Source organism: Zea mays, chromosome 2 (genome assembly GCF_902167145.1).
Source record: "Zea mays cultivar B73 chromosome 2, Zm-B73-REFERENCE-NAM-5.0, whole genome shotgun sequence".
NCBI classification, from domain to species: Eukaryota; Viridiplantae; Streptophyta; class Magnoliopsida; order Poales; family Poaceae; genus Zea; species Zea mays.
This window is the reverse complement of record NC_050097.1, coordinates 5,320,148-5,338,967: the sequence shown is the minus strand read 5'-3', so window position 1 is coordinate 5,338,967 and position 18,820 is coordinate 5,320,148. Positions and strand designations below refer to the sequence as shown.

General features: G+C 53.1%; 1 protein-coding gene across 1 annotated transcript; it reads left to right on the top strand.

Annotated features, from left to right (window-relative positions):
* The first annotated feature begins 8,383 nt into the window (after window positions 1-8,383).
* LOC100278973 (uncharacterized) lies at window positions 8,384-18,524 on the top strand. The gene is made up of 4 exons (NM_001318145.1): window positions 8,384-8,550; window positions 8,663-8,752; window positions 17,807-17,844; window positions 18,190-18,524. The coding sequence occupies exons 2-4, from the start codon at window positions 8,677-8,679 to the stop codon at window positions 18,301-18,303; spliced, it is 228 nt and encodes a 75-aa protein (NP_001305074.1). The 5' UTR covers window positions 8,384-8,550; window positions 8,663-8,676; the 3' UTR covers window positions 18,304-18,524.
* The last annotated feature ends 296 nt before the right edge of the window (window positions 18,525-18,820 follow it).

The window sequence follows — 18,820 nt, the reverse complement described above, 5'->3', positions numbered from 1 at the left end:
CCATGCCGTTCGGTTTGAGGAATGCGGGCGCGACATACCAGCGGTGCATGAACCATGTGTTCGGCGAACACATCGGTCACACAGTCGAGGCCTACGTCGATGACATCATAGTCAAGACAAGGAAGGCTCCCGACCTCCTCTCCGACCTTGAAGTGACATTCCGATGTCTCAAGGCGAAAGGAGTCAAGCTCAATCCTGAGAAGTGTGTCTTCGGGGTGCCCCGAGGCATGCTCCTAGGGTTCATCGTCTCCGAGCGAGGCATCGAAGCCAACCCGGAGAAGATCGCGGCCATCACCAGCATGGGACTCATCAAGGACTTAAAAGGTGTACAGAGGGTCATGGGATGCCTCGCGGCCCTGAGCCGCTTCATCTCACGCCTCGGCGAAAGAGGTCTGCCTCTGTACCGCCTCTTAAGGAAGGCCGAGTGTTTCGCTTGGACCCCTGAGGCCGAGGAAGCCCTCGGCAACCTGAAGGCGCTCCTTACAAAGGCGCCAGTCTTGGTGCCCCCGGCGGATGGAGAAGCCCTCTTGGTCTACGTCGCCGCGACCACTCAGGTGGTTAGCGCCGCGATCGTGGTCGAGAGGCAAGAGGAAGGGCATGCATTGCCCGTTCAGAGGCCGGTCTACTTCGTCAGCGAAGTGCTGTCCGAGACCAAGATCCGCTACCCACAAATTCAAAAGCTGTTGTATGTTGTGATCCTGACAAGGCGGAAGCTGCGACACTACTTCGAGTCTCATCCGGTAACTGTGGTGTCATCCTTCCCCCTGGGGGAGATCATCCAGTGCCGAGAGGCCTCGGGCAGGATCGCAAAGTGGGCGGTGGAAATCATGGGCGAAACGATCTCGTTCGCCCCTCGGAAGGCCATCAAGTCCCAGGTGTTGGCGGATTTCGTGGCCGAATGGGTCGACACCCAGTTGCCGACGGCTCCGATCCAACCGGAGCTCTGGACCATGTTTTTCGACGGGTCACTGATGAAGACAGGAGCCGGTGCGGGCCTGCTCTTCATCTCGCCCCTCGGAAAGCACTTGCGCTACGTGCTGCGCCTCCATTTCCCGGCGTCCAACAATGCGGCCGAGTACGAAGCTCTGGTCAACGGGTTGCGGATCGCCATCGAGCTAGGGGTCAGACGCCTCGACGCCCGCGGTGATTCGCAGCTCGTCATCGACCAAGTCATGAAGAACTCCCACTGCCGCGACCCGAAGATGGAGGCCTACTGCGACGAGGTTCGGCGCCTGGAAGACAAGTTCTTCGGGCTCGAGCTCAACCACATCGCTCGGCGCTACAACGAAACTGCAGACGAGCTGGCTAAAATAGCCTCGGGGCGAACGACGGTCCCCCCGGACGTCTTCTCCCGGGATCTGCATCAACCCTCCGTCAAGCTCGGCGACGCGCCCGAGCCTGAGGTACCCTCGGCTCAGCCCGAGGTACCCTCGGCCCCCGAGGGCGAGGCACTGGACGTCGAGGAAGAGCAGAGCGGGGCCACGCCAAATCAAGATTGGCAGGCCCCGTACCTGCAATATCTCCGTCGAGGAGAGCTACCCCTCGACCAAGTCGAGGCTCGGCGGGTAGCGCGACGCGCCAAGTCATTCGTCTTGCTGGGCGACGAAGAGGAGCTCTACCATCGCAGCCCCTCGGGCATCCTCCAGCGATGCATCTCCATCGCCGAAGAAGGCGCCCGGGGGCTACACGCACCTGCTGGTCGCCATCGACAAATTCTCCAAGTGGATCGAGGTCCGACCTCTGAACAACATCAGGTCCGAGCAGGCGATGGCGTTCTTCACCAACATCATCCATCACTTCGGGGTCCCGAACTCCATCATCACCGACAACGGTACCCAGTTCACCGGCAAAAAATTCTTGGATTTTTGCGAGGATCACCATATCCGGGTGGACTGGGCCGCCGTGGCTCATCCCATGTCGAATGGGCAAGTAGAGCGTGCCAACGGCATGATTCTACAAGGGCTCAAGCCTCGGATCTACAACGACCTCAACAAGTTCGGCAAGCGATGGATGAAGGAACTCCCCTCGGTGGTCTGGAGCCTAAGGACGACGCCGAGTCGTGCCACGGGTTTCACGCCGTTTTTCCTGGTCTACGGGGCTGAAGCTATCTTGCCCACTGACCTGGAATACGGCTCCCCGAGGACGAGGGCCTACACCGATCAAAGCAACCAAGCTAGCCGAGAGGAATCGCTGGACCAGCTGGAGGAGGCTCGGGACAGGGCCTTACTACACTCGGCGCGGTACCAGCAGTCCCTGCGACGCTACCACGCCCGAGGGGTCCGGTCCCGAGACCTCCAGGTGGGCGATCTGGTGCTTCGGCTGCGGCAAGACGCCCGAGGGAGGCACAAGCTCACGCCCCCCTGGGAAGGGCCATTCGTCATCGCCAAAGTTCTGAAGCCCGGAACATACAAGCTGGCCAACAATCAAGGCGAGATCTACGGCAACGCTTGGAACATCAAACAGCTACGTCGCTTCTACCCTTAAGATGTTTTCAAGTTGTTCATATACCTCGCACCTACGCAAAGTTTAGTCGTCAAGGAAGGGTCGGCCTAGCCTCGGCAAAGCCCGACCCTCCCTCGGAGGCTAAAAGGGGGGGGAGACCCCCTCTGCGTCGAATTTTTCCTCGAAAAAGGGTCTCTTTTTAGCAGGATTGCTTTCGTGCTTCTTGACTACTTCGGAAAGCGGATCCTGGAAACGGCGGAGTACACGTAAGCAGCCAAGGCTGACCGAGCCAAGGGACTCCCACGCCTCCGGGATACGGATACCTCACTCATCACCTTCTGCGAGAAGTAACTCGCGCTTGGATAAAGCGACTCCGTGGACCGAACAAGTCTTCACGTTCGGAAGCTCTCCTGCCGAAGCAGTCCTTCAAGCTTTCTCGACTAAGTCGGGGACAGGGCCTCATGGACGGGTGAAAGTACGCGTAAGCGGCAAGGCCGACCGAGCCGAGGGATTCCCACGCCTCTGGGATACGGATACCTCACTCGTCCCTTCCGCGAGAAGCAACTCTCGCTCACACAAACATCCCTGTTACCGACAGAGTCCAGATGCTCGAAACAAGAGGAAAAAAGATGCAGCTTCGCAAGCGCGGCGAGGGTGTGTTTTTTCTGGCCTCGGCGGCCGCAGAAGGCACACGCTACAAGACGGTCTGATCCTGCAGGCTCGGGTCTTCACGCTGAAGGGAGCCGTAGCACCCTCGGCATCGACAACGTCTTCAGCAAAGTCCGACCCAGCCTCGGACGGCGACGCGGTCTAGGGACTCCTCCGGGAATCCGGCCCGAGCAGGCGGCTCGGCCGGTTACCCCTGGGGCCTCGGTCAACCGGCTTCCAAGGGCGCCAGCCCGACCCGAGGCCTCGGCTGATCGACTTTGGCGTCGGCTCCACAGACGGACAACACGACTAGGCTCCGGCCAACCAGGTTCCCATTCTCGAGCCAACTCCGCCTCTGTTCATACTGATATCGCTACCCCTGGCCTCGGTCCATCGAAGGGCGGCCGAGGGGTCTCTTTAACTAAGCTAGAGGAGCCCCAGACAACAAGGTCGAACGGGCCGAGGGATTCCTACGCCTCCGGGATACGGATACCTCACCTGTCACCTTGACACGGGGCGACTCATGCTTGGTAAAGCGGTTCAGATAATCAACAGGCGAGACTTAGTGCTCGAAAATGAGGAAAAACACGGCTCCGTGCCAAAATTACATACATGTTCAGGCCCCGACAGCCACAATGAACAAAAAACACTGGCATCCAAGGTGCCATTACAAACGGAACTCTGGTTCCCCCTCCGCAGGTACGAACGACCCCACTCCGAGGGGGAAGGCCTGCGGAGCAACGGGAGGCCGACGGATGGCGCGCCGTCACCTGCTCCAGCAGCGGCGACTACGACGACTTCTGCTCCGAGGGGCCAAGCAGCGGCAACGCTGACCTCAGGCTAGATGCCGCTGCCAGGAGGCCCCCGCCCATGCCGAAACTCGTAAGGCAAGGACGGGCAGAAGGCCGTAGAGTTGGAGGTCAGTCCGTGGCTGGCCCCGGCTATCTCGCCGGCAGCAGAACCTCTTCAAGCTGCCGTGGCGGATGCCGGCACTGCGAGCGGCTCCGAAGCCACTCGCGCCCGAAAGCCAGGCACGCTGCAGCTGCCAGCGCCACGGACGACGGCCGCCCTTCCCTCCGATCACTGAGTGAAGGAGCGGGCCGCCGCCCACGCGGGGGCCGACCTCAACTCGGCGCACTCCCCTCCCCAGCCCTGGTGATGAAAATCCTTGAGGCTGAGGGAGGGGAAGAGGCCGCAGCCCGGCTCGCTTTCCCCCACCATCAAGCCGGAGGTCGCCATCTCAGGTGACCGCCGGTGGGGGGTGCGACCGGGCTGCGTGATGAAAATCCTTGAAGCCGAACGATGGCTGAGAGGTACCAACTCCCATGGAGTTGCGTTCCTCCAACGAGGAGGCGGAAAGGCGGCGGATACCCCCCATCCGGGGGCTTGGAAGATGGAAAGACACGACGCATAAGGGAGGAAGAAGACATGGTTGCCTTCCGAAAGGAGTCTCCCTCCTTTTAAAGGCAACTCTCCCTACGTGCGCCCCCAGACGCCGCGGGCTGAGTTTTCTCCAACACGCTCCAAGGCCCTCCCCTGCGACTCGGGGGCTGGGTCCCGCATGTCATGCAAACCAGCTCAGGGCAGAAGAAGCCAAACCGCCGCGCGTGGTGCGCACGACCGTCCAGCGGTTACAAGCGACCCCCCACTTTCGCCCAGACCAACGGGCGGAAGGGGCAGGCAGCCACGCAGGCGGCATGCAACCGCGCCAGGTGGACGCGCTTCTCCGACTTCTGACACGCCAGCTTGGGAACCCAGGCCCACGCGTCAAGCAACCGACGCGCCAGTTGCTGCATGCAAGCAACCGCACCGCCACTTGTGCCACCATCGCGCCTCTTCGGTTGCGGAGCCTATGCCGCGACTCGAGGCGACCCAACAGCGCCAGCCTGGCGCGTCGGTCAAAGCGACCGAAAGTGGGCCGACAGTAATGGCGGTGGCAGGCGGGCGGATGCAGCGGTCACGTCGCCAGCCAGGCTCACGTCCCATCCTGGGACAGCAAGAGAGCCTCCTCTCACGGCGTGAAGACGGTGCACCCGTGACCCGTTCCTCGAACGGATCGCGCACGCGCAACGGCCGCCCCGCCAACCACTCGCCCCGTCGCATTAACTCCGCGGCGGGACAAGCGGCGCCTCTGACGGGAGGAGCGCGCGACGCTTCACCTTCGCCATAATAACCGCGTCAGAAAAGGTACGCCACGTCGTCCGATTTCGTATCCTTTTCCGTTTTCCTCTTTCTCTATCTCTTGCAACAGGGACCGGGAAAGGGGGATACCCCGAAAGGGATCCTTCTCCGCGAAGGAACCGGGCTCCGAGCCCCCCACTACTGATCAGGGGTTCGAAGGCTGGCCCTCCGAAGGGTTCAACAGTCGCCTCAGATCGCGTGGGCCCGACACCCACTACTGGTCAGGGGTTCGAAGGCCAGCCCCCCGAAGGGTTCCATGGCCGCCTCAGGCTACTCGGGCTCCGCGCCCATTACTGATCAGGGGTTCGAAGGCTGGCCCCCGAAGGGTTCACAGTCGCCTCAGACACCGAGCGAGGGATGACCAGGGGTACGTTCGATACATAACCGAGGCTCGGGCTGCGCTCCCGAGGTACCCTAGGACATTTCCGAGACCAGCGGGAACGATCTTGTAACGGAATCCCATCAGAGGGAGGCATCGAGCCCTCGGACCCCGTCGCCAGGGGACCGGGTCCGGCAAATCACCCGCAGGTACTTTTGGGCGTGCCTCCGGGCCCCTAGCCGACCCCCAACGAACGGGGCACGGACGTCCACTCGGATTACCCGCTTGCAGCTCACCGGAGACACCATGTTCGGTGCCCATCGAGGGTAACATGGCGCACTCCCCCCCTCCTCCTTGCGGAAAGGCGACGTAGGGGCGTATGTAAAAAGTCGAGTCTGTCCCTGATCGTCCTCTCGCCCTGTGCAGAGGCTCGGGGGCTGCTCTCGCAAAAACCGGCTCCGGCCAAACCGTTGACAGCGTCAACATACCAGCCCGAGAGCTTGGGCCCCGACCGTGCACCCGGGCTACGGCCAGTTCGCATGAGGGAACGACCAGACCAGCCGAAGCGTTACGCGAGGTATTAAGACCTCGAAGGAGTGTAACCACTCCTCCGAGGCCTCGGGGGCTACACCCGGCGGGTGCGCTCGCGCGCACCCACCGGAACAAAATGCAACCGAGAAAGGCTGGTCCCCTTGCAAAAAAGTGCGACGAAAGCCTCCAAGCGAGTGCTAACACTCCCTTCGAGGCTCGGGGGCTACTGTCGGGGACCATAATTAGGGGTACCCTCAAGGCGCCTAATTCTCAGCTGGTAACCCCCATCAGCATAAAGCTGCAAAGGCCTGATGGGTACGATTAAGTCAGGGATCGGTCCACACGAGTGACTCGATCACGCTTCACCCGAGCCTAGCCTCGGCCAAGGGCAGCCGACCTCGAGAGACCTCCGTCTCGCCCGAGGCCCCCCTTTTTTACGGCGGACACATCACCGGCTCGCCCAAGGCCTTGGCTTCGCTCAGAAGCAACCTTGACTAAACCGCCACACCGACTGACCAAATTGCAGGAGCATTTAACGCAAAGGTGGCCTGACACCTTTATCCTGACACGCGCCCCCGGCAGAGCCGAAGTGACCGCCGTCACTCCACCGCTCCACTGGCCAGTCTGACAGAAGGACAGCGCCGCCTGCGCCACTCCGACTGCAGTGCCACTCGACAGAGTGAGTCTGACAGGCAGTCAGGCCTTGCCAAAAGCGCCACGGCGAACTCCGCTCCGCCCGACCCCAGGGCTCGGACTCGGGCTAAGACCCGGAAGACGGCGAACTCCGCTTCGCCCGACCCCAGGGCTCGGACTCGGGCTAAGACCCGGAAGACGACGAAACTCCGCCTCGCCCGACCCCAGGGCTCGGACTCGGGCTAAGACCCAGAAGACGACGAAATCCGCCTCGCCCGACCCCAGGGCTCGGACTCGGTCTAAGACCCGGAAGACGACGAAACTTCGCCTCGCCCGACCCCAGGGCTCGGACTCGGGCTAAGACCCGGAAGACGACGAAACTCCGCCTCGCCCGACCCCAGGGCTCGGACTCCGCCCTGGCCTCAGCCGAACGACTTCCGCCTCGCCCGACCCCATGGCTCGGGCTCGGCCTCGGCAACAGAGGACAGACTCAACCTCGGCTTCGGAGGAGCCCCCACGTCACCCTGCCTAGGGCACAGACCCGCCACGTCAACAGGAAGCGCCATCATCATCCTACCCCGAATCGACTCGGGTCACGGAGAACAAGACCGGCATCCCATCCGGACAGCTCCGCCGGATGGGCAATGATGGCGCTCCACCAGCTCTGTGACGACGGCGGCCCCCAGCTCTCTTACGGAGGCAGGACGACGTCAGCAGGGACTCGACCGCTCCGACAGCTGTCCCTCCGCCAGGCTCCGCCGCACCTCCGACAGCCACGACATCACGCCAGCAGGGTGCCAAGATCTCTCCGGCTGCCACATTGGCATGTACCTAGGGCGCTAGCTCTCCCTCCGCTAGACACGTAGCACTCCGCTACACCCCCCATTGTACACCTGGATCCTCTCCTTACGACTATAAAAGGGAGGACCAGGGCCTTCTTAGAGAAGGTTGGCCGCGCGGGACCGAGGACGGGACAGGCGCTCTCTTGGGGCCGCTCGCTTCCCTCACCCGCGTGGACGCTTGTAACCCCCCTACTGCAAGCGCACCTGACCTGGGCGCGGGACGAACACGAAGGCCGCGGGACTTCCACCTCTCTCACGCTCGACTCCGGCCACCTCGCCTCTCCCCCCTTCGCGCTCGCCCACGCGCTCGACCCATCTGGGCTGGGGCACGCAGCACACTCACTCGTCGGCTTAGGGACCCCCTGTCTCGAAACGCCGACACCAATATTGCTGGAGGTTGTCTAAGGTTTGTTTATTTCATTGTAGATTTATATAACCCATCTAATTTTATATAGGTTATATAATCTTTATTTACTACCTCGTTTTTAAATATTTGTTGCCGGCTATTTTATTTTTAACTAAAATCTGACAAATAAAAAAGAAAATATAATCTACTTCATATAATTTTATTAAAATATTTGTTTACATAATTTATTAGTGTGTAAAAAGCTAAACACTAATTTAAAATAAGTACCTAATGATCTACTTATTGATTATTATAATCTAGATAACTAAATTATATATCCACTATAATAATCTGTGCCGTTTATTTGTATCTCTTAACTTATTTAAATTGAATTACACATTCTAGAAGGTAAATAACCAGGATCTAAAACAAATTAATTGTATACCTGTATGCATTCCCTTCACGAAAACCTGGTGAGGAATCTACCAATTGCTTTTCGTCTCCTGTCCATCCCTTGTGCGCTACCGCTCCTCTCCCTTGGCAACGACGACTGGCGCCGCCGCTGCCAGACTTCGCTGGGCATCTCGCCGGCGACGAGCTCCCACCAGGTAATTCCATCCTCTACTCCCTTAATGCTGTGCGAAACCGAGGACCCAATGACCCTAACTTAAGCTATTTGGCTATTTTTATTCGGATCCGATCTAATTACGAGTGCAACAGGATTAGAGAAGGTGATGGCGAGGAGTGACAGCTGCCTGGCGCGCGTGGGTGCCGGAGTTGCGATCGGTGGCGCGGTCGGCGGAGCCGTCGGTAACTTTCCTGTTTCCTCCCTAAACCCCTAAACCCTAGACTTGCAGCATCCATCCATCTGTGCGAGCTGCTTCGCCCATGGGTGTGAATTTTTGATGTGGATTAGTGTGCGATTTCAGGGATCTTCTGGAGCTAGCTACTACTGATCCCTGGTATGTCTGGTTAGCTGGCGGCTATAGATGTAATAACCATATGGCCTTTGTTAAGAGTTCGTGCTTAGGTAGCATCTTCTGCCTTCTGGTTCTGGAGGTGGAACATATCAATGCTCTAGTTGGAGTTTATTTTCCCAATTGCTTGTGCTCTTAGAGCTGTTGCCGATTTGGTGTACTGTGATTTGGTTAGTTTCCAGCTAGTGGTGAGGACTTGGGATGAAACATGCATGATTTTCTATTTGCTTTTGATTTGACTGAATGCTTGACTCTTCTAGTGTCAAAAAGCTTGTTCAATGCCACTTTGGAATGTACCAATCAGTAGATTCAAATTTTGGTTTCAATTCCTGATTTGGACTCCATTGTAACAGAAAGATGACAACATATGGAATTGTCTGTATGTTGAATTACTGGTATTTGCTGTCAGAAAGTTATCCTTCCGTTTAGTGGTTTTGTATCTAGCTTGTGGAGAGAATACTGACCACAAGGACTTGAATAGTTGGATATTATAGTAGCAAAGACACCAAGGTACCCTAGAAAATATTGCTAGGGGATCAAGAGCTTAATACACAACGATTTTTTATAGAGTTTTAGGCCGCAGTGTGCGTAATACCCTATGTATTTTTGCTGAACTTGGATTATTGTATATAGATGCTGTACAATGTTACAAGCTCCAACCCAATAAGCCACGACACCTTGTTAAGGAGGGAGATGAGACAAACTAGATTAACTCAAACTGTTGCAGCCTTGGCCGGGTTGAATTGAACTCCTTTGGTTTGGGTTTGGTGGAACTAGGTGTGACATCTTTGGTGTGATCAAACTTCTGGGCCTAAATTGAATGCTGCTCTACTACTCCTTTCATAGTCCAAAGGAGCGGTAGTTTTACATGTATATACCACATGTGGTCCCTATATATCACAAGGCCAACTCTCCATGTCCTGTCTTGTGGCTGTGATCATATGTCCTGCAACAGGCATGCACCGGTGTAATCATTCCTGTGAGACGAGTAGCTGCGGGTCTGCCTACTGTGTATTAATAGTTCCTAGTATGGTTCCTCGTACGCTTTATCACAATTTAGAACCCCTGTATTGCTAGTGACGACTATAACGGTTCTCCCAATCCTGCAGCAGGCAAGATCACCTGTGCAGATACATTCGTAAATACTAAAGTATGTTTGAGCAGCAGCCTCGGGTACACTTGCCCCCTGTGTGCATGTCAGGGCGAAGGTGTGCCCGTAATGTTGTGCTGGCATTTAACGCGAGCTCTGTTGTAGTTATCTCTTCTCAAGGTGACTGTCACACCGGCTGCTGGGGTAGGTATGATAATTGATAACTTACGCCTATGGATACCAAGACCTGGGCTAAGCTGTCCCGGGGCAATTGGTTGTCGGTAAAGTCTCTTGTAGTTTATTATATTGCAGCTATTGCTCGGTACACCATGCGTGCCCTTGTGTGGTTACAGGACCGATGCGTGCACCATGTAGCGACCTCAAGTGCACTACAGTCTATGTTGCTTGTCTGCATGCTGAGTCAGTCCCATTATGTCACATATCGTGCATTTGATATGTTGTACTCGAGACTTATCCATTAAGCTATTGCCATGGATAGTTTTCTGGGCATTTAGGTGCGGGGCCCATGACTCGTGCCGTTCTACCACCGGTTGGCCCGCCACATCCATTAGCCCCGAGATAGGGCTAGTATGTCTGAGATGACCACACCTTGGCCGTAGGTGGTAGGGATGCGAGGTTGGGGGTCATGGCCTGTAGATGTAGACGCGGCAACGCTGAACTGGAGACACCGTGCTAGCGCACGGCGACTGGCTAGGATGTGGGAACGTGAGAGGTAAGGAGATAATCCTTAGAGTAATTCTCCTCTGAACTTTGTTCAATCATCTCCTATGCATTATATAGCACAGACACCCTAATACATCATCTAATTTGACTCCAACAACCTAACAACCTTTTGACTTAATCTATCTAGCTCATCTCCTATTTTGACTCTCTGCTAACAAACCCTCACCCTATCTGGCCAGCGGCTAGGACTCAGTGTCCAACTCGCCCTGGCCTTCTTACATAGCTGGTTGGGCCTTGGGCCTTCTAGTATAGCGGTCATAACATCTCTCTGCTCCTCGACGAACAGCTCGTCCTCGAGTTGGTGATCTAGGTAGGATTTCTGGAATTGCAGAAGAGGTTCCCAGGTTGCTTCAGCTTCTGATGACCCTTCCCAGTGAACAAGAACATGCCATATTCCCCTCCGAAGCCGAGCACGTAAGATCTGTACTGGACGAGGATGCGATCTGCCATTCTCCATTTGAGGCAAGGGTGCTGGCGCTATTGGTGGGGTCCCAAAGAATGGTCTTAAGAGGCCCACATGAAAGACATTATGGATTCGAGCTTCTGCTGGTAGTTGGAGCCTGTATGCCACAGTGCCGATCCTCTCCTTGACTTGCAAGGGTCCCGGGCAGCGAGTATCAAGCTTCCCTTTTGGTCGTTCCACCAATGATAGAGCCTGGCGATTGAGGAGTCTGAGCCACACCTAGTCGCCAACTTTGAACTCGAGGTCGCGGTGCTTTGCATTGTAGAACCTTCGGCCGTGCTCTTGTGCCTGATGAAGCCTGCCACGTACCTCTGATAAGAACTGATCACGTTCCTGCAGCATGCTATCAACCTTAGTTGTAGTGGATGACCCATTCTGGTATGGTAGCAGCGGTGGAGGGTCCCTGCCATACACTACTCGGAATGGAGTGGTACACAGGGATGAGTGGAAGGCTGTGTTGTAGCAGTATTCGTCCCAAGGGAGCCAATCAACCCAAGCTCGCAGACGATCCCCAGTGATGTACCTCAAATACATTGCTATGACTTTGTTCATGACTTCTGACTAGCCGTCTGTCTGGGGGTGGAATGTTGTGCTCATTCAGAGTTTTACCCCTGCCATTTTAAAAGGATCACGCCACACGTTTCCTGTGAAGACTGGGTCACGATCACTGATGATGGAACTGGGAAACCCATGTAGGCAGACAATGCCTTCGAAGAATGAACGAGCAACTGATGTAGCTGTATAATGATGGCCAAGGGTGATGAAATGCACATATTTGGAGAATCTATCCACCACTGTTAAGATCATTGATTTGTCATGGACTTTTGGAAGACCTCCAATGAAGTCCATCGATATATCCGTCCATACCTGTGATGGGACGTCCAATGGCTGTAGAAGCCCGGACGAGTGAAGTGCCACTGTCTTGTTTTGCTGGCAGGCTGTGCAAGCTCGCACCCAGTCACGCACTAAGGCCTTGTCCTTGGGTACAAAGAAATCTGCTCGGAGTCTGTGTAATGTCTTCTGAATGCCTCCATGACCGGCTGTGAGTGCTAACTGGAGAATTAGGGGAATCAAGGATGAGGTAGTAGGCACAAAGACCCGATGCCCGTGGTGGATCAGGCCATCAGTAATGTTCCATGGGCTGCCCAGTTTACCAGACCTAATCTGCTCCTGCATACTTTGCCATTCACTGTCCTGAGGACACTTCTTGCGCAGGTCATTGTACAGCTGGAATGACGGGCTTGAGATTGCTGTTGATCCCAGAACTTCGGCCTCTTGTCAGGACAAAGCATCGGCTACTGTGTTGAACCAGCCTGCACGGTATTCAACTGTAAAATCATAGCCAAAAAGTTTGTTGATCCATTGGTGTTGGGGAATTGTTGCGAGGCACTGGTCCAGCATGAACTTAAGACTGAAGTGGTCTGTCCTGATGATGAACTGTCTTCCCCATAGGTATGGTCTCTACTTTCTAGTGCCGAACAGCTTGGATGAGGCCAATTAGCTTGCGCTCATATGCTGCGAGCTCGACATGGCGTGCTGCAAATGTCCAGCTAAAAATTGCCAGAGGTCCGGCTTCCTGGTGCTGGACAGCTCCAAACCCGGTCCCTGAGGCATCGCAGCCGACGACGAACGACTGTTCAAAGTTTGGGAGCTGCAGAACAGGAGCTGTGGAGAGGGCTGTTTTAAGTGCCTGTAATGCTTGCTCAGAGTCCTCAATCCACTGAAAGGAGTCCTTTTGAGCAGTTTGGTGAGAGGAGCTGCAATCAATCCAAAATCCTTGATGAATTTGCGGTAATAATCGGCTAGACCCAGAAATCCCCGGAGGCCTCAGGCAGCTCGAGGAGCTGAACAGGAGGTGATTGCCTCGACCTTACTGTTATCCGTGGTTACTCCTTGTGCTGATATGACATGGCCTAAATAAGCAATGGAATCTGTCCCAAACTAACACTTGGACTGTTTGGCAAAGAGGTGATTAGTTTGTAGGGATTGTAGGACTGCTTTGACATGTTGTAGGTGCTCAGACCATGGTGCACTATAAATGAGGATGTCATCAAAGAAAACCAGGACACACTTTCTCAAGAATGGATGAAGGACCTCATTCATCAAACTCTGGAAGGTTGCTGGTGCGTTTGTAAGTACAAACGGCATGACCAAGAACTCAAAGTGACCATGATGAGTGTGAAATGATGTTTCTGAATGTCATCAGGATGTACCCGGACTTGGTGATATCCGGATCACAAATCCAGTTTGGTGAAGACATGGGCACCGTGTAGCTCGTCAAGGAGTTCTTCCACAATGGTATTGGGTACTTATCTTTCACTGTTTGTTCATTCAAGGGCCGATAATGAATACAAAAGTGCCATGATTTGTCCTGCTTCCTTACCAATAGTACCGGTGCTAAAAAAGCCAAAGTGCTGGGTCTAATGATTCCTTGCGCTAACATGGATACACACTGCACTTCGAGCTCATCCTTTTGCAACTGCGGGTAGTGATATGGGCGTACTCCTACCGGTGCGACTCCTGGCTTCATGTGTATTCTGTGGTCACAGTGGCGAGCTGGGGGAAGATCGCGTGGTTCCTCGAATATTCCTGCAAACTGCTGCAGCAGGCGGTCCATTAACGGAGTCGGGTCTGCGAGAGCAGCCCGAGCTGCTGCCCTCATCAGAATGTCGCTGCGGGTGGATCCCCATCCCTTCCATAGAATGCATTTGCTGTGGCGCTAGAATGCCATGCATAGATCATCCAAGTCCCATAGAATTGGACCCAAAGTGCGGAGGAAGTCGACACACAAAATCACATCAAGGCTGTCGAGGGGAATGGCAAAAGTTTTCAAACTGAATTCCTGTGATGCAAACCGAAAGTTGAGGCAATTGGCAATCCCCTTGCAAGCAACTTTATCTCCATTGGCCACTGCTACGGTGAGACCCGAACATGGGCGGAACTCCAGTCCAAGGCACTCTGCTATCTTTTGATTGATGAAGGTGTGTGTAGATCCTGTATCCAATAATGCCACGAGTTCACTGCCCTGGATGATGACTTGGAGCTGCATAGTGTCCTCGGTGCGGATCCCAGTGATGACATGCAAGGATATAACCGGTTCTGGCTCTGTTGTGGCTGTTTCCTCTGGTACTCTCCTGTCGCTGTCCTCATCCATGACTTCAGGTAGAAAAGTCTAGAGCAGCAGTGTCCCCGGACGTACTGCTCATCACAATTGTAGCATAATCCTTGACGACGTCGTTCCTTGACGACGTCGTTCTGCCATCTCTGAAGGTGTGAGACGTTTGAATGAGCGCGTCGACTGTGTGGTGCATCCCGTCTGGACTGCTGTAACTGGTGGTGCGGATGATGATGGGTTTGGTGTGGCTGTTCGGGCTGGTGGTCTAGTGCTGCGTACTTTTGCTGGCTGTGGAAGGGTATCCAAAGTTTGTGATCGTCGCTCATAAGCCCTCACCAACTTAAGGGCTTGATGAAGATCTAGGGCCCCTATGAGCTCGACGTCGAATGCGATCTGGTAACCTTGCTGTGAATAGCTGTACTTGCTGCCGACAATAATGGCTCCACGTGACCCAACAATGCGCAGAACCGTTCTTGATACTCCACTGTGGTGCGGAACTGCAGACGTGCCAGTTCGCCCAGCGGATTCTGTCGGAGGGGTGGGCCGAAACGCTCGTTGCAGAGTTCCCGGAAGCGCTCCCATGACATGTTGGCGTTATCACGTTCCACCATGTCATACCAGGTTCAGGCAACACCAATCAGGTGATAGGATGCTAGCCACACTTTGTCTCCTTCCAGAGTTCGCTGGTCGCGGAAGAACCTGACGCAGTGATTCAGCCATCCCAGTGGGTCACCTTTGCCGTCATAGGTTGGGAATTCCAACTTGTAGTAGTGAGGAATGCCACTGGCGGTGGCGGAACCCTCTGGGTGGCCAGATGGGTTTGCCAACGAGGAGGGTAATGATGGCTGGAAGGAATGCAGCGATGGTGGAATTGCTGGTATGGGTGATGGGGAAGGAGGGAATGGTATTTGATGTATGGGAAAGCGCGGTGTGGTGGAGGTGGATGGCAATGGGAGCATGTTCTGCATGGTGGCCGCCGGGAGGCCGCCTTATCCGGGCAGGCCATGTGGGAAGTCTGGCGGATTGGTGGGGAAGGGGTGGAGATGGTGGGGCGTGATTCAATGTCGGTAACATGTGTGGACAGATCAGAGAATTTGGTGGCTAGGTCGGTGACGATCTTGAGGACGTGGTCGAGTTTCTGATCGGATCCCGTGATGTTGGTAGCGACGGAGGTTGCTGTCGCGTCGCCGTCCATGGATCATGGCATATCCGATACCAGATTGAGATGGCTACGCCTTGGCCGGAGGTGGTAGGGATGCGAAGTTGGGGGTCGCGGCCTGTAGACGCGGCGGCGGCGGCGGACTGGAGACGACATGCTGGCGCACGACGGCTGGCTGGGACGTGGGAACGTGAGAGGCGAGGAGATGATCCTTTCTTAGATCAGTTCTCCTCTGAACTTTATTCAATCATCTCCTGTGCATTATATAGCATAGACACCCTAATACATCATCTAATTTGACTCCAACTACCTAACAACGTTTTGACTTAATCTATCTAGCTCATCTCCTATTTTGACTCTTTGCTAACAAACCCTCATCCTATCCGGCCGTCGGCTAGGACTCAGTGTCCAGCTCGCCCTAGCCTTATTCTATAGCCGGTTGGGCCTTGGGCCTTATAGTATAGACTTTGCCGGTCATAACAATGTCATCCAGTCCTTGATTCCTCTGGAGGGTCCTTGAGCCCTAGGGGTATATACCATCAGGTGAACCATGATGTGAGGTGCCCTAGGGGCTTATTTTGTTAGTTGCTCCTGGGCTCGAGGGACCTGAGAGCTTACACCATCTTGTGCCACAGGGCGCGAGGGGCCCGGGCCTTACACTTTCACGCGAGGGGCCCGGGCCTTACACTTTCAGGTGTCCCAGGACACGAGGGATCCTTGGGGCTTATACTGTCAGGTGCCCGGGAGGCCGGGACGCAAGGGGCCTCAAGGGCTTATACCATAAGGTGGCCCAGGACGTGAAGGGCCTTGGGAGCTTGTATCGTTAGGCGCCCCAGGGCGCGATACTGTCACGTGTTCCAGGGCACGAGGGCCTCCGGGGGCTTATGCCTGTATGCCATGGTATATGGTCCTGAAAACTTAGTTTAGAATGCATCCTTGTATAAACTTACTTTGAGAGTTGTGGCCCTTCATTGACCGGGGCGGCCATAGGCCCCAGGAGCAGTGTCCCCTCGTCTGGGGACTTGGAAGTCAGTCACCTGCCTAAGGATCTTTGAGTGTGTCTTGGCAGCAGCCTGTGGTAATGCCTTTTCTCGGGCGCTGACAGATATGGTCGTGTGTTAGGCTACCAGTCTGGCTTTCTTACCTTGGTAGTCACTACTTTTGTGTTTTTGTAAGTTAGAAAAGATGCGCCTGTGGGAAGTTACTTTTAGGGCTAGTTTGGGAACTCCATTTTTCCAAGAGATTCCTATTTTCCTAAGGAAAAATGAACTAATTTCGCTTGAAAAAATGGAAATCCCTTGGGAAAATGGGGAGTTTGGGAACCCTAATTTTTCTAAGGTCATGTTTGTTTCCTTTCATTTTGAGGAATTGGAATAGGCTATTTTTTTAGAATGTGGCATTCCACCACTTTCTAAAGTTATCATATAAGCCTATATCAAATTCATGGGATGAGAGATGTAAATTGATTCTATAGATTTACATGTTATTTTTCCGATGTACAACTTATAGCATACTCTTCTACTTGCTTCACTATACCATAAATATAGTATATAACTATCTCTCTCAAATGATTTAGGATAATATACAAATATATTACATATATAAATATATGAACTTAATTAGTTTTGTCTAAATTATAATTATTAAAATGGAATTCAATTCCAACGAAACAAACGGGCCTAAGGGTTTTTTATTTTCCCAAGGGAAATCAGTTCATTTTCCCTTGGGAAATTGAAAATCTTATGGGAAAATAGGGTCGCCAAACTAGCCCTTCTTAATGGTATTTTTACGGGACCGGGGCTTAAAGGATGTACCTAGCATGCTTGGCTGGCTTCTTTTGTGCATTACTCTTATATAATCGTTCTTTCAAGATGTAGCTCAAACATAGTTGCTTATATTCCCTTCGCCCACTAGAAGATGTTTAAGGCAGCCTAATTAGCATTCATGCACTGTATTCTGTCCTAAATTTCATCCTTGTATGAGTAGAGTGAGTTGGTAGTTCTCAAAGGGCTCTTTTGCCCACGTGCTTCCTAGGATATGAATATCACAGTAATAAAATGGTATATTTTCCTTCTTTCTGCTGCCATAGCATGAGTTCCAAGTTACTAAGGGTGTATTTGGTTGCGGGACAGCCAGGACAACGACGTCCCTGGCGTTCTCTCTCGTCCCTCCAATTTTGAGGGATAACTGGGGACAACACTGAGAGAGTCCTGTCTCAATCATTGACCCTGAACCAAACAACCTTATTTGAGTGATCGTCCCGTCTTGTCATTGCAACCAAACACATCCTAATTTGCATGTTTTTTCCCTCTGCAGGTGCTTGTTATGGAACTTTTGAGGCATTCAGATACAAGGTACACATACACTATTTGCCTTATTTTATACAAAATTTGATTTTGCTTTCAATGTTTGGTTTTGTGTCATTCTCTCATGATGAACAAATTCCACAAACTTTTGGATACTGATGCATCTGAACAGACTAGGAAATAAATTGATTATCCTGTCCTTCAGTATGCAAAGGGTTCAATTTGATTAGGTCTTGATTGTGAACTTCGTTAGCCTTAGATGAGATTTACTTTATTGAACTCATGGCGTAATGTATGGTTTTTTAACTGTCAAGAGATAAGTATCTGAGATAAAATCTTAGAGTTGTTTTGGGGTTATTATGAACGCTAATCAGTTGCTATTCTGTTGCACAGATCCCTGGATTGCTAAAGATCAGACATATCGGGCAAACTACTGTTGGCAGCGCTGCAATTTTTGGGCTTTTCTTGGGGGCTGGGAGCTTGATTCACTGCGGAAAATCCTACTAGTTTGTTTCCCTCCTTTTTCTGAACACGACTTTGTCGATGTGCTTCAGAGGAGGATTCTAGATTTTGAGCGCTACCCTGAGTGGCTTCAGTGAAAACTATTCAACGCCTGTACAATTTAACAGCTAATACCTCAGGGTTGGAAAGAGCAATCAAGTTATGTCCTGGTTTGGTGTGGATGGAAATACTCCCTCCATTTCAAATTAAAATAAAATTCGTTTTAAATACTTAATAGGTTTATACAATATTTTATGTATATGTTTTATGTGTCTAGATTTATTATCTTCTAGTTAAATATAGACAAAAATCTAAAACTAAAACGAATACTATTTTAAGATAGAGGGAGTAGAATTCATGTTTATACGAGAATAGCCAATCTCTAATCTAGCGTATTAGGGCTTGTTTAGTAGAGTTTCGCTCTATGATTCTCTAGTTTTGAGAGCTGATGATCAAATAGAGCGATTATGAATGATTATCTAGTAGTAGTGAATCTATTTTACGAAAATCGTTTGACAAATAG

Bases quoted from the DNA above. Each gene is read 5' to 3' on its own strand.
- LOC100278973 (NM_001318145.1), top strand. From the start codon at position 8,677: ATGGCGAGGAGTGACAGCTGCCTGGCGCGCGTGGGTGCCGGAGTTGCG. The intron at 8,753-17,806 runs GTAACTTTCCTG...TTCCCTCTGCAG, and splicing joins CGCGGTCGGCGGAGCCGTCG to GTGCTTGTTATGGAACTTTT. The intron at 17,845-18,189 runs GTACACATACAC...TCTGTTGCACAG, and splicing joins TTGAGGCATTCAGATACAAG to ATCCCTGGATTGCTAAAGAT.